Below are 16,511 nucleotides of genomic sequence, written 5' to 3' on the forward strand. Positions count from 1 at the left end.
GAGCTTCCCAACAACAAAAATACCAACAAGGGTGTTGAATTGTGCAGCAGAGACGTAGTGGGATTGATTTTAGTTAAAAAATAAATGCATAGAAGACTTTGTTGGTGTTAGAGCATGATAAAGAGGGCACGTGGAGAGCTTTAAAGCACAGCTGCATTTATACCCACCTTCAACACACCTGTGTTACCAGAGTAGATCAGAAGTGCTTTTTATCTTTTGTAAATTGTCACCCATGTGCTGAACCCAATGAGACTAAAAACAGGTGGTAGGGTACAGCTTTACAACATTGATGTCATTGGTAAAACCAGGGCACACGCATACCACTGGGCCATCAGCTAATACGAAAGGTAGCAGTAAGCCAAAGGTTGTCACATCTTCCATACATGTAGTTATGAGGGAAAAACTAACAAATGTGTTTCAAGTGATCAGATTAGAAAACAGGTAACTCACATACCTAGAAAAATCCATTCCCACTGATTATCTGTTAGTAGATCTCAGGGAGTTTGAAGTTTGTATGAAGAAAACCAACAGTGCCCTCATCCAGTTTCTCAACTACTGTAGCCTACAACTCGATGGAAGTCAAAGAACAAAGAATGGCTTCACTGCTGAGATTACTTCCACACTGTAGGACTTACGTAGAGGGATGAAGACTCTTAGCACAATGAAGACCCCTGTGCCTTTGCCTGCAACAATCCCATGAGTCTGACACCCATGTTCAAAGGGGTTAGAGCATTTACAGAAAGGATGTCAAGAGTAAGCAAATGGATGAAAGTGATGCAGCTGCTGCTATAGCACATGTGTGGAGTAAGGTGTTGGTATGTTGTCTTTACTTATCCCCCTCTCCCCTCTTCTAATAGCACAATAAACAGTGAGGCATTTCACTGCCTTATATGGCAGCTGCTGCTCCTGCCTATTTCTTCTTTGTATGGATTTTTAACTTAAAACCATGTGTTTTGGGGCTCACTACCATCTGCTTCCCCCGTTTCTAACTGAAGAAGCCAGCCAGTTCACTGCCCAACAAGGCAAAGTGGATGTTGTACAGCCAAATGGATCATGTTTGAATATGTCCAAGGCAGGGGTGATCAAGTCACCAATATTTTCCATTTGCTGCTTATGTCTGTTACTAACGATGTGATAGAGTTGCAGTTACCTGCTTCCCATGTTAATAACTTTGAATGTGATATTCCATTGTTCTTAAGGGGATTTAGTATTCAGTTTCAAACATCAAAGCAGAAACTTTGCTAAATTTTTGTGCAATTTCTCTTTATAACTCTTACGATTACACATCTGTTTCAGCATGAAACACCACCAGCAGATGCACGCAACCCAGTTCGTATAGTCACACGTAGCACACCTAGCAAAAATCGGAAGAGACCTGAAGAGATACGAAAATCTCCAGCTAGAAAGGTCCGTAAACTGTTTACTGAAGAAGAGAACATCAGATTGGGTGCCAAATTAGGCGATGTAAAAGAAAATGCTACTGCAGCTGGTTAGTATTCAAGTTGAAAGTCATTTGTGTGAAAGTTCGAGCATTTTGTATGTGTATAGTTCTTAACGTTGTGAAGCTATCAGCAACTGTAGTCCAGTTGATATTATTGAACCATTGTAATCTGTTAACATGGCTTTGCCTTTGGAAGTTATTACAAATGCTCCCATAATTAACATGACTGATACAGTGACACTCGCTATGTTGAAATATAGCAGTTGGTGCTTTCTTCCTTATGGTAGAAATTTCATAATGATCTATTTGTTAATTTACTGTGTGAGATTAATGCTACAGTTTTTGCTGCTTTTCTTTTAATCATAACAGACTCCACAGACAGCAGAACTAGCGGAAAGATGAATAGCGATTCATAAGCATAAGTAGAATTAAATCACGTTAATGAATTTTGTAAACCAATAATGAACAAAAACAATTAATGTGTATAATTAAATTTTATTCTTTTCCTTGAAATTGTTAAAAATGTTTTTCCACCTCAAATTAAATAAAGAGATTGCTTCTGATGGTGTTCCAACAAAAATAAGAGCAACGAAGCAGACGGAGGATGCAAAAGAACAATCTCAGCATCAGTGTATTTCTAATACTTATTACAATTAAACTATGAGGGTGAGTCAAATGAAAACCTTAAATTTGTAATAACAAATCAAAATTTCACGCCATTATCCTGTAAGTTGGTAAGCATGCTACAAACAGCATGCAGAATGGCCTGTAGGTGACAGCATAGTGCAGATGCACACATACTGTCGCAGTATCAGTATAAAGATGGCCGCCCCACTTGCGACTTGCAACAGGGAAGAACAGCGTTCTGTTGTTTGGTTTTTGCATAGTGAAGGTGTGAAACCTATTGAAATTCATCGACGAATGAAGGTTCAGTACGGTGATGCATGTTTGTCCCAGCAGCAAGTCTATGAATGGAGTAGGAAGTTTGCAAATGGTGTGACTTCGGTGGAAGATGCTCCTTGTCCAGGTCAGGCACAATGAGTTGTGACTCCACAGAACATTGCAGCAGTTGAAGCCATAGTGAAGGAAAACCACCGAGTTACACTGAATGACATTGCAGCATGTTTACAGATTAAACAGGGGTCAGCACACCACGTTGTGCATGATGTGCTCCAGTTTCACAAAGTGTTTGCATGATGGGTGCCATGGCAGCTGACTCCTGAAATGCGAGAACAACGTGTTGATGCTTGTGAAGAACTTCTTCGGCACTTTGAATGAGAAGGTGATGGCTTTCTTGCAAGAATCATTACTGGGGACGATACCTGGGTTCACTTCCACCAACCGGTAACGAAGAGAGCGAGCAAGGAATGGTGCCATTCCTCATCACCAAAACCAAAGAAGTTTTGAACAGAACCATCAGCAGGGAAGGTTATGCTGACACTCTTTTGGGACGAAAAAGGCATCATTTTGGAGAATTACGTGCCTAGAGGGACCACTGTCACCAGTGCATCATACACAGATCTTCTAAAAAATCATCTGCGGCCTGCAATGAAATCAAAGCGACGTGTATTTCTGTCAGCAGGTGTCCTTTTGCAACATGACAATCCAAGGCCCCACACTGCCCGTACGACAGTTGCAACAATCACAAACCTGCATTTTTAGTGTCTTCCTCATCCACCATACTCACCAGACCTTGCCCCCAAGTGATTTCCATATGTTTGGACCACTCAAAGACTCAGTGGGAGGGAAGAAGTTCTGTTCTGATGAAGAGGTATGCCCCGAGGTGCATGAGTGGTTGCGCGAACTACCAAAAGAATTTTTTTCTAATGAAATTTATGCACTTTGTAAGTTTTAAAAAATATTTAAGGTTTTCATTTGACTCACCCTCGCATTTTTTGAATTACTTAGTTGGTACAATTTTTTCGAAGTGTTTTGTGTTTTCTCATTTTGATGGTTATTTTTTCAGAAGTACTGTAAAATAATAAAATTTATTCCAGCATCTGTGACACACAAATGTTTAATGCTTAAAAAGATGCCAAATGTGAATGCCACTGAAGGATGAAAAGGAGTCTGTTCTAAAAGAAATCAAACTTGGGCTGGAACAACTCTGTGATATGCTGGCTGGAAGTGTCAATAGATATATATAACAAGTCTTGTACTAACAGAAGTATTCCATAGTAGGCAGGCAGCAAAAAATGAGTTAACTGGGTCATTCCTCAGTATTTCATGATAATGATGCAGCTAGTTGTGATGGCTTTCACTTCATCTGGTATGCTGGACAGGACAGTTGATGTGAGAACTGTTGCTGTTGCTAGGGACTGCTTGCTGTAGTGTTCCCTGTCAGAAGAAATTATAGTAACTCCACTGCTATGCATAGTCCAAAGTTGCACCACCTGATTGTGGCATAACTGTATAATAATTTACTATGACAAGAGTGTTTTTTTTTTTTATATATATACAGGGTGTTTCAGAATCAAACAATGGAAAATCCAGGATGGAATGTAATAACATTGTGAAACAGAAAGTTACTACTCACCATATAGTGGAGATGCTGAGTCGCACAACAAAAAGACTGTCCCAAATGTAGCTTTTGTCCAGTAAGGCCTTTGTCAAAATTGGACGACACACACACACACACACACACACACACACACACACACACTCACACACACAAACGCAAACACAACTTACACACATATGACTGCTGTCTCAGGCAACTGTGGCCTCAGTTGGCAGAGACTGCAGTTGTGTGCGTGCGTGCGCGCGTGTGTGTGTGTGTGTGTGTGTGTGTGTGTGTGTGTGTGTGTGTGTTTATTTTTTTGTCTAATTTGATGAAGGGTGTTTCAGAATGACGTTTTAAAAATTTATGGCAGGTTCCTTGCACCAAATGAAGCAGGGGAATTCTGGTAAACATGTACTCTTTAACATGCATACCTTAAGAACTATGAGCAGTTGATCATCTTCGCTACGGTGAAACGCATCTCTTCTACTAACAAGTGCTCATACCTCTTAAGGTACGGATTTAGAACCCATGTTTACTGTACCCTCCTCTCAATATCTGGAAAGCAAAGAGCTTGTGGTACAAGAGGTATGGCTCACAGTGTCAAGATTGGGAGGATGACGGTTCAAACGCACGTGTGGTCATCCTGACTTAGGTTTTCAGTGATTTCCATAAATCGCTTCAGTACAAGCTTCTGCTCCATGTCTAATGACCTCTTTGCTGACAGAACGGTAAACACTAATCTCCTCCCCCACAGTGTTGAGGACGAACAAGTGGTCATAGCTCTTAAAGTATGCATGTTGGAGTCCATGTTTACTAGGCTTATTTCCTTGTATATATATGAGATCATTATATAATAGATCATTACACAAACATTTACAAGGTTATGTACTTCCAACTGGCAATATGTCAATTTTTTAAAGGCTGCTTAACTAGTTGTAGCTAATGCTTTGCAGTAGTCTCTACACTTTTCCTGTACTGCACGTACCTCCAACTGGCAATATGTCAATTTTTTAAAAGGTAGCTTAACTAGTTGTAGCTAACGCATTGCAGTAGTCTCTACACATTTTACCTGTACTGCTGCAGTCTCTCTGTCTGTGAGTCTTACTTGGAATGTGCGCGCGCCCACACACACACACACACACACACACACACACACACACACACACACACACACACCTCAACATTTCATATGTAATGTAATCCATTTATATCAAATACCAAATTTTGTTCAATAACTTAGTAACTATCAGATGCCTGAGAATTTGGTCCTAACATAAGGATGATTCATTTGGCGAGTTTTCATTCTGTAATTGATTACGAGCAACAATAACATTTTTGATACATTATAACTGTGTGTTGGACAGAGACTCAGAGCCCAGATGCCTACCTTTTGCAGCAGCACACTACTAGCTATTTGAGTACAACCATTAGATTTACTCAAAGCTTCAAATTGCCACTATTTTCTTCCCCTATCACACAAAATGTTGCATTCCTTTCAAACTTAGAAGGTCTAGGGAGGTATCATTGGTAAACTAAAGCTTAGGTTTGGCTTGTGAGTGTCTTGCTTACTGTAATTAACTAGTCATAAATGTTCATAAGGATTCGTACAAAAACAATAATAAACCTCACATTCCTACATCTTATCCTCCAGCCATAGCTGTTGAAAGGTATTTTTTTCCAATTTTGTGTAATAAGAATCACTATTTGGTAGAAAAGATGACAATAAAATGCAATTGCTAACCATTATCAAGAATTTTGCTTATTAGATAGGAGCATCTGCAAAATATCAAGCAACTACAAAAAGATTGTGGTTTCAGAAACAACAGATTAATTAACTGTAAATATATTTTTAGTATTTAAATATAGTAATGGAAAGTTCTGGGAGAATGGAAATAATTTGGGAGTAAAGATAACAATTCACCAAATAGTAGAGGTGTTGAATTATCAACAGGCACACAAACAAGATTGAAGACTTTGCTAGACTTTGGTGATTCCTTTTCGCAACAAGAGTATGTTAAGGTCCTGTACACTGAGGTGAAAAAAGTCATGGGATAGCAATATGCACATATACAGATGGTTGTACTATCGCATTCACAATGTATAAGAGGGCAGTGCATTGGCGGGACAGCCATTTGTACCCAGGTGATTCATGTGTAAATGTTTCCGATGTGATAATGGCTGCAAGATAGGGATTAAGACTTTGAGTGCGGAATGGTAGTTGGAACTAGACATGTGGGATATTCCATTATGGAAATCATTAGGAAATTCAATAGTCTGAGGTCGACAGTGTCAAGAGTGTGCCGAGACTACCAAATTCCAGGCATTACCTCTCACTACGGACAACACTGTTGCCGACATCTGTCGCTTAGTAACTGAGAGCAGTGGTGTTTGCATAGAGTTGTCAGTGCTAACAGACAAGCAACAGTTCATGAAATAACTGCAGAAATCAAAATGGGATGTACAGCAAATGTACCCATTAGGACAGTTCCATGAAATTTGCCATTAATGGGCTATGGCAGGAGACGACCAACCCAAGTGCCTTTGTTAATAGCACGACATTGCCTGCAGCGCGTCTCCTGTGCTGGTGACAGTATCAGTTGGACACTAGATGACTGAAAAACTGTGGCCTTGCCATATGAGCCCCGATTTCAGTTGGTAACAGCTGATGATAGGGTTTGAGTGTGGTGCAGATCCCATGAATCCGTGGACCCAAGTTTTCAACAATGCTGTGCAAACTGCTGCTGGCTCCATAATGATGTGAGCTGTATTTACACGGAATGGATTGGGTTCTATGGTCCAACTGAAGCGACCATTGACAGGAAATGGTTATTATGTTCGGCTACTAGGGGCCCATTTGCAGCCATTCATGGACTTCCAAGTTCTCAAACAACAACGGAATATTTATGGAGGACAGCACACGATGTCCCCGGGCCACAAATGTTTGCGCTTGGTTTGAAGAACATTCTGGACAATTCGAGCGAGTGGTTTGGCCACCCGGATCACCCAACATGAATTCTATCGAACATTTATATGAGATGAACAGTATAGGAAATGATAGATACACTACTTAACATAAAGGTGACACATTAAGTTGCAGACAGCCAGTTAAAAGACACTTACACATCAGCTTTCGGCCCCCTTTGTCATGTGTACTTGAGATGTGCTTGCCTGTGTGAATGAATGGTGTGTGTTTCTCTTTTTGTGATGAAGGCAGTGGCTGAAAGCCTGAGTGTAAGTGTCTTTTAATTGTGCCTGTCAGCAGTTAAACTTGTCATCTTTATGGTAAGTAGCAATCTGTCTTTCTGTACAATGTTGATATTCCTACCTGAAGTTTTCATTGTTTGAACATTTATGGGACATATTAGATAGGTCAGTTTGTGCACAAAACCTTGCACCGGCTACACTTCTGCAATTATGGGCAGCTACTTGTTGAGTCGGTGCCATATCAAGTTGCTGCTATATGTCGATATTAGGAGGTACCCCGGGACTCTTGTCACCTCAGTGTAGGGTCCTGCCCCAGGATCTATGTACCCTTTTCCCCACAGTCTCAGCCTCGCTCTGCTGTCACCTCCTCCCAATTCACTCTTCCACATCATCGTCAACCCTCCATATCATCATCATCATCATCCTATTCTCTCTCTCTCTCTCTCTCTCTCTCTCTCTCTCTCTCTCTCTCTCTCTCTCTGTGTGTGTGTGTGTGTGTGTGTGTGTGTGTGTGTGTGTGTGTGTGAGAGAGAGAGAGAGAGAGAGAGAGAGAGAGAGAGAGAGAGAGAGAATGTACCAACGACTATCAGCAAAAAAAAAAAAAAAAAAAAAAAAAAAAAAAAAAAAAAAAAAATAGAGGGCCCCAGTTAGAGGTATTGGCCTACAAGAGGCTCAAGAAAGATCCAACCAAGATGGTTACGAAAATGGTTTCTTTGTTGAAGAGCTCAAATCTGCCAGAGGAAGTAAAGAAACAACTGTATCCCACGATGCCAGTCGTACTATGCCAGTATGGACATCCAAAATCCACAAGGGGTGCCTTTGTGGCCAATACTTGACACGATTAACTCGCATAGTTGTGGACTGGCCGGAAATCTAGCTATTCTAAAAAGCCCTTTGTGTTATGGTCTTGAGACCCTAGAAGGGTGACCTGCTTCTGAGCTTTGAAGTTGTTGTTCTTCCTGAAAGTACCTCTTGAAGACTGCTTGACACTCCTGGCTCAAAACTGTGAGCATGTATTGTGGCTGGGAGATCCCCTCTGGCTGTTGGTATTGAAAATCTCTATATGGAATGCTCAAAAACTTTAAAGCACCTGTCAGAAACCCGAGTTCTTGTCCTGCTGTGTTGACAATCCATCTGCGGCATGAGAACAGTGTTGGATGAGTTTCTTTATCACCTTAACAGCTTCCATCAAAACATTGCCTATGCTATGAAAGTAGAGGAGAATGGATGTCTCCTTTTCTTGTATATACTAATAATGAAGAAGGGCAGACGGCACTTAAGCTATGCAAACTAGGAAGAACACCTGCACAAACCTGTATCTGTATGCAGTGAGCTTCCACCATCCAACAGACAGGCAGACAGTGCTAGCCATCCTGGGACATAGGGCACACCTCATCTGTAATGAAGAAAGAGTCCTAAACAAGCTACAACAGCTGAAGGAAGTGTTCTGTAAAAGTGGCTACAGTGAAGTGCAGATTAGAAAGGTGTTCAGGAACACAAAAGATGCAGCAAACCGGAAAGAGTAGGAAGGATAGAAGGGACTCATCTTCCTTCCTTACTTCAGGCCAGTCTCAGCCAAATTTGCGAGGCTGTTTGGCATCAAAACCATTGTTTGACCACTGTCTAAGATTAAAGAGTTCCTTGGCTCTGCAAAAGACTGACCAAAACTTACCTTACTGCCGATATACAGCATCTCTTTTGGATGTGGCCACTAATACATGTAGCAAACACAGTACTTTATCTCAAACCGCTTTAGGGAACACATCAGGTGCATGACTGGAACATGCAGAGAAATCAGCAGTGACAGAGCATAGCATAAACAAAGATAATATTTTTAATTTTGAGAACAAGAAGTTGCTATGACAAGCAATCAGCTATTGGGAAAGCATTATAAAGGAATCCATAGAAATATAGATCCTTGAGAATCTTGTAAATAGGAAGAAAGGTTGCCAAGTTATTTCAGCCTGAAATTTGCATTAGCGGTAATATGACAAGTGTATGCGCAGCACAGTCCTGCACACAAGACACATCCTGAATGCCCATGCAGCATTTGACTGCAGTCAACAGCCGACCTGCTCCACTGCACCCCTACCCCTCTTCCCATCTACAGGCCATGAAGGATCAAGTTGCCGGCAGCCGGCTGGAGGCAGTGTGCCACTAGTATAAATATTGGGATATTTGCACTATCTCGAGACTTTACCAGATGATGATGATGGTGAGGACGACGATGATGACGACGACAATGCCACTCATGGAAACATCATGCTATCTTAACTGTGCTACCTGGCTGGAAACCCAACAGTTTTTCTTCAGTTGTATATGCTGGGAAACTCTACATTCACAAATTGAAAGTATTGTCTGTATTAATAGAATCTACTGTGTGAGAGTCTTGAACTAGGCCTCACATTTAATAACACCAACAGTAATTCAGTTCTCACTTGTCACTTAAGTATTCATAAAAATAAATATATTTATATGGTGAATTTTCTTTACATTTGATAATATGATGTAAAAAATACATCCCACCAGTGTGTTACACGTGTGATAGCTACTTGAGATTTTGAACAAGTACAATTTGCTTTTATATCTATGGGTTTGTCGAATGTCGTGAAATAATACCCAGGATAGCGTACAACAATTAACATTGATGACCTCTTTTATTTAAACACAACTCAGAATTCTGTTGGTAATACTAAGCTCAGTCAACTGAAAATATATTAACTGCCACATATACACTCCTGGAAATTGAAATAAGAACACTGTGAATTCATTGTCCCAGGATGGGGAAACTTTATTGACACATTCCTGGGGTCAGATACATCACATGATCACACTGACAGAACCACAGGCACATAGCCACAGGCAACAGAGCATGCACAATGTCGGCACTAGTACAGTGTATATCCACCTTTCGCAGCAATGCAGGCTGCTATTCTCCCATGGAGACGATCGTAGAGATGCTGGATGTAGTCCTGTGGAACGGCTTGCCATGCCATTTCCACCTGGCGCCTCAGTTGGACCAGCGTTCGTGCTGGACGTGCAGACCGTGTGAGACGACGCTTCATCCAGTCCCAAACATGCTCAGTGGGGGACAGATCCGGAGATCTTGCTGGCCAGGGTAGTTGACTTACACCTTCTAGAGCACGTTGGGTGGCACGGGATACATGCGGACGTGCATTGTCCTGTTGGAACAGCAAGTTCCCTTGCCGGTCTAGGAATGGTAGAACGATGGGTTCGATGACGGTTTGGATGTACCGTGCACTATTCAGTGTCCCCTCGACGATCACCAGTGGTGTACAGCCAGTGTAGGAGATCGCTCCCCACACCATGATGCCGGGTGTTGGCCCTGTGTGCCTCGGTCGTATGCAGTCCTGATTGTGGCGCTCACCTGCACGGCGCCAAACACGCATACGACCATCATTGGCACCAAGGCAGAAGCGACTCTCATCGCTGAAGACGACACGTCTCCATTCGTCCCTCCATTCACGCCTGTCGCGACACCACTGGAGGCGGGCTGCACGATGTTGGGGCGTGAGCGGAAGACGGCCTAACGGTGTGCGGGACCGTAGCCCAGCTTCATGGAGACGGTTGCGAATGGTCCTCGCTGATACCCCAGGAGCAACAGTGTCCCTAATTTGCTGGGAACTGGTGGTGCGGTCCCCTACGGCACTGCGTAGGATCCTACAGTCTTGGCGTGCATCCGTGCGTCGCTGCGGTCCGGTCCCAGTTCGACGGGCACGTGCACCTTCCGCCGACCACTGGGGACAACATCGATGTACTGTGGAGACCTCACGCCCCACATGTTGAGCAATTCGGCGGTACGTCCACCCGGCCTCCCGCATGCCCACTATACGCCCTCGCTCAAAGTCCGTCAACTGCACATACGGTTCACGTCCACGCTGTCGCGGCATGCTACCAGTGTTAAAGACTGCGATGGAGCTCCGTATGCCACGGCAAACTGGCTGACACTGACGGCGGCGGTGCACAAATGCTGCGCAGCTAGCGCCATTCGACGGCCAACACCGCGGTTCCTGGTGTGTCCGCTGTGCCGTGCGTGTGATCATTGCTTGTAGAGCCCTCTCGCAGTGTCCGGAGCAAGTATGGTGGATCTGACACACCGGTGTCAATGTGTTCTTTTTTCCATTTCCAGGAGTGTATATTCACAGTGTTACTCAATAACTAAGGCATATGTCACAGATAGAAGACTATACAAAAATTACATGCTGTATCCCCATAAACATTCTGTAATCCTGGATTGTTTATATCTTCTGCCCAGAGGAATTCCATTGTGGCACACTGTTTTAATTGCATGCCAGCGTTAAAAAAACTACATTGGTACCATCTGTGAATTGATAAAATAGTTTTCATCCAGTAGGTGTAAGAGAACTTCAAATGTTGTGTCATTGTTTCAAGAAGAAGATGGGAGGCCTTACTTTCTGAATAATTGACAATTATTTTTATTATTTTTTTGGCTACCCCACTATAACAAACTACATATGTTAGAGATTATAATAAAATTTTCACTCCAAAATGTTACCATTGATATATTAATAAAAATGAAAATAAATAAATTTAAATACTATTAGCTACATTAACAAACATAGTTAACAGAAAATTTACCCTAGATTAGTCTTGCGTTTTACAAATCCTCCAAGTCAGATGTTAGGTAACCTACCGTGTGTTGCAGAGAATATATCTGTACAAAATTTGATTATTTGTCTTGGCATTAAAGTCATTAAAAATAACTCTAACTGAAGCATTGTACTAAGTAATTGCCATAAATGCTGAACTAAAAAATCACAATGGTTGGTGAATAAAAATTGGCCTCAGCTTCAAGTAAGCAAACAAAAAATTGACTTTACAAATTGCAGAAGGGTAATTTCGGTTTTGTTTTTTCTTTTGTTTCATTATGTTCGCGAAGAGAAAGAGTCCATAATTGAGTCAGATCTGATGGAGGGTCTGAAGGACAAGGAGTCACATGAAAATTTGACAGGTAAGATGCAACCTGAATTGTATTTTAAGTTCATTCTCATCTATTTTCTGCTGTGGTTTCTTTGTCTAGTCTCTTCTCTATTCTTTTAATTTCTATTTGTATTATTATTATTATTATTATTATTAAGTTGGGAATTCATACAACACATGGCATTAACTTTCGCTATTCATTCCTCGTGTATGCGAAATATCACAACACCCATAGTAGTTCGCAGGATATATGTTATGTGTAAGATGTTAGGCATAGAGGACACAGAAATATATGACATTTGGTTTGTGTTTCTCCACAACACAATTTACTTCATCTGCATAACAGTGTCATTTCCTCATATTCTTCCTGGATCACACCATTCTCATCATTGCATTTTGAGTGCCTGTCATACCAGCTAACTTTCGTTATGTCTGGTGGTAGCTGCTTGACTCTTGTCAATGATCTGTCAAAGTGAAATGTTATCCTCTTCCACTGTTCTTTCTTTGTCTCATGAGATGCGATGATGAGTTTTTAAGTTAATACAGCATGCTTCTTTGGATCATAAGCTATTGTAGAAGAGGGATCTAGTCATGCTGTGGGTGGGCTGTTCATTTCAGATAAATCTTTCTTTGAAGGTAAGCTGTTGAACGTTGGTGGGCTGCATAATGTTTCTCTTCAAATATCGTCTCTCTGATGGGATATTTGTTAGGTGTCCCCAGTTAGTAGAATACTGTCAAACACCAGTACAGTGTTCACTTAAGAAAAGGAGTTTCCCCACACTTCTTCTGAAGAAGTGGAATTATTAGATAAAATTTTCTGACCACTATTGGTGTGCCATCATTATTAGATACGTAGTGATAAAAGGCAGTGAAATAGAGGAGGAATGTTTACAAAAATCTTATTGTTGTGCCACTGAGGTAGATTCCTGGTTGCTGTTTGTATTCCTCATGGTTTGTATTCCTTGTGGTTGGGTATTTACACCCTTGATGTTGGGGAGCCATGAAGCTGGATGCATGAAGCTGTCTTTATTGAAGTTGATTCCAGTCGTAGAAATCTCAACTGCTTCTTGGATTTTCATTCTATAAGTGCTGCTTTCTTTTGCTAGTGCTCGTATGTTTCCAAAATCTATATCTTGTTTGCAGTTGCGCTGATGTTACACTGTCACAGATTTCATACTTTGCTTAAACGCATTTGCCATTCATGCTCTTTAACCTGTTCTCTCGCTGTCCCACAGTTTTTCCTATATACACTTTGCCACAGCCACACATCAGTTCATAAACTCCCACATTGTGGAGGTTGAGAGGCTCATCTGTTTTGTGTCAGAGAAAGTCCTTTGTTTTGTTCTGATTGAAAAAAAAAATTGTCATTGTTCCATTTTTGCGAAGACTGTTGCTTAAGTGTCCAAAAACTCTGGAAATCAACATTGACCTTACAGAGTGATAAAGTGGTTCCTCGTCCCCATTTCTTTTTTTTTTTTTTTTTCCGTAATTCATTTGAAAGCCCTCTGTGGTCAAATCATAATAGGCACTGGCCTTAAGTGTCTCCTTTGAAAATGTGGCTTCTATTCCAAGTTGTTGCCAGTGGTGTGGAGGCATGCGAAAACAGTGTGTTGAACACTGGTTGTTCAAATGGCTCTTAGCACTATGGGACTTAACTGCTGTGGTCATCAGTCCCCTAGAACTTAGAACTACTTAAACCTAACTAACCTAAGGACATCACACACATCCATGCCCGAGGCAGGATTCGAACCTGTGACCGTAGCAGTTGCGCGGTTCCAGACTGTAGCGCCTAGAACCGCTCAGCCACTCCGGCCGGCAACACTGGTTCCTTCTGGGCTGGGCATTGATGCAAAGTGGCATCTAAATACCTGTTTCTGTTTGTAGACTTTCTGTACGTTCCACTGGGTGTCATAGAATATTAACAGATCTTCTGTAGACTAACACATCTAGTAAATGGAGACCAATCTCACACTCTATCTCCAAAGTGAACTTGATTTTAGGATGAATATAATTTAAGAAATTATAAAAGCTAAAAAGCTCTTCTAAACTGTGTGACCATTTAGCAGGAAGGCTTTAGCGAAGCATTACTTAATGGCTGTTTTTCAAAATTCCCCATAAAAATGTCAGCTGCTACTGGTGACAAAACTGAAAGCATAGCAAAATTATTAGATTGTTTATAAAACTTTCCTTCATCTTTAAAATAGCTAAGCACTCCGTCTTCAGGTCACAAGTGGCCCATCGGAACCATCTGACCGCCGTATCATCCTCAGCTGAGGATGCGGATAGGAGGGGCGTGTGGTCAGCACACCGCTCTCCTGGTCGTTATGATGGTTTTCTGTGACCGGAGCTGCTACTATTCGGTTGAGTAGCTCCACAATTGGCATTACGAGGCTGAGTGCACCCCGGAAAATGGCAACAGCGCATGGCGGCCCGGACGGTCATCCATCCCAGTGCCGGCCACACCCAACAGCGCTTAACTTCGGTGATCTGATGGGAATCTATGTATCCACTGGGGCAAGGCCGTTGCCAAAATAGCTAAAATATTTACCTAAATTCAGTCAGGTCACATACATCTGAGGCAGTTTTCTCCCCTATACGCTCTTCAAAGTTTCTGCCTCAGAGATGTTTGTAAATAAGGGTATCATTGTGTAGCTTACAAGAATGTCAGTCACAGATATCTTAATCATGCATAAAATTTATAAAAAAGGTTTGGAATCTTTTGTGGAAGTATATGTTTTTTCTGATAAATCCTAAAATCGAGTTCACCTTGTAGATAGAGAGAGGGATACTTCTCCCCTACTAGATCCCTTGGTCTATAGACCTGACAGTACTCTAGGATGCAAAGTGCATAGAAAGCCTACAAACTCAAACATGTATTTAGATGCCACTTCACATCACCAACCAGCCCAGAAGCAAGCAGTGATCAACATTCTGTTTTCATGTGCCTCCGTATCAGTGACAATAACAACTTGAAATCAAAGCTTCATTTCTTAAAGGAGGCAAAATAGTATTAATTACACTTAAAAGAGGGACTGGGAAGCACAATTCGTAAGGTTAATGATAATTTCCATAGTTACTGGCCGCCTAAGCAATTCCTTGCAAAAATAGAATAATGACAACCTTTTTCAGTCACAACAAAATATAAAACTTTCACAAAACGGATGCCCCTGACAATGTCCACATTGTGGGACAGAAAGTATGAAATCTGTGGCAGTGCAACATCAGGAGAACTGCAGTCAAGATGTGTATTTCAAAAACATAGTAGTACTAGCCAAGAAAAGTAATATTTATAGAAGGAAAGTCAAAGAAGTGGTTGAGATTTCTTAGAAAGGGAGCAATTTCAATTGAGAAGATGGCTATAGGCATCTGGCATTGTGGCTTCCCTTCATCAAGGATGTAAATACCCTGCCATTGTGTGCAAGGAATGCAAACAGCAACCAGGAACTGTGTCACAACAATAATGTATTTGTAAGCATTCCCCTCTCTTTCTATGCCTTCTGTCACTACATATCCAATTATGATGGCCCATCGATAGTAGTCAGAAAATTTTATCTAATAATTCCACTTCTTCAGAACAAATACAGGAAAACTGCTTTTTATAAGTGAAAATGATGCTGATCTTTGACTGTTCAGCTAAACAGGAAAACCTGAATATCTTGAAAACTAATCCAGTGAAGGGATCGATGTGTTGCTCATGTGAGAAGTTGTCTGAGTAGGAATTTGTCATAGCCCACCACCAACCTAGAAGTTTTACTACCATTAACAGCAGGCACAAAAGCCAGCAAACTTACATAAACCTCTCTTTTCTGGCAGCCACTTCCTCTTGAAATAGAAAGTGGCATTATTTTGGTTAGAGAAACCCGAAAACCCAAATAAGAATGTCATGATAATTTAAAGTAGGGAACAGTGTTACCCTGAGAGGTACGACAACTTTGACAATAATATAACACCTTAAAGTTTTGATGAACACCAATCTCAATAATTACTGAGTATGTCATAATATAAAGGTAGAAAGAAAGGTTATTTTAAATTAGCTATTAAACATCTCAGTAATAACTGCAAATCAGTACGACGAAAGTTAAGTCCAAAGTAATATGTTGGTCAGAGATAACATCTATTGTGAAAGAGAGTTGTAAATGTGGCGAAAAGGAAATTCAGTGTGTTTACAATGCCCGATCATGGAAAGGTTAGTCGCTTGCTAGCTTGCTTGCTATCAAGTCATGAGAGAGCACAGTTTGTTATAGTACTACAAACAGAACGCTACGAGATTGTTTCTATTCAAAAAAAGTACTATTGCGTGATAGAGATGCGTAGACTTTGTTTTCAGTTATTCTGACTTGAGAACTTGAACTGAAGTGATATTATGATAGTGTACGACAAGTTAATGAACTCTAATTATTG

At 41.2% G+C, this 16,511-nt stretch overlaps 1 protein-coding gene across 11 annotated transcripts in view; it reads left to right on the top strand.

The window, feature by feature from the left end:
* Positions 1-16,511, top strand: part of LOC126248194 (delta(14)-sterol reductase LBR-like) — a 382,264-nt gene that overhangs the window by 108,160 nt on the left and 257,593 nt on the right. For all 11 annotated transcript variants that reach the window (XM_049948977.1, XM_049948978.1, XM_049948976.1 and 8 more), the window contains exons 3-4: positions 1,297-1,489; positions 12,070-12,141. In XM_049948977.1, coding sequence (XP_049804934.1) covers positions 1,297-1,489; positions 12,070-12,141 — 265 coding nt within the window. The remainder of the gene's footprint in view (positions 1-1,296; positions 1,490-12,069; positions 12,142-16,511) is intronic.

The sequence above is a fragment of the Schistocerca nitens genome, chromosome 3, assembly GCF_023898315.1.
Source record: "Schistocerca nitens isolate TAMUIC-IGC-003100 chromosome 3, iqSchNite1.1, whole genome shotgun sequence".
NCBI lineage: Eukaryota > Metazoa > Arthropoda > Insecta > Orthoptera > Acrididae > Schistocerca > Schistocerca nitens.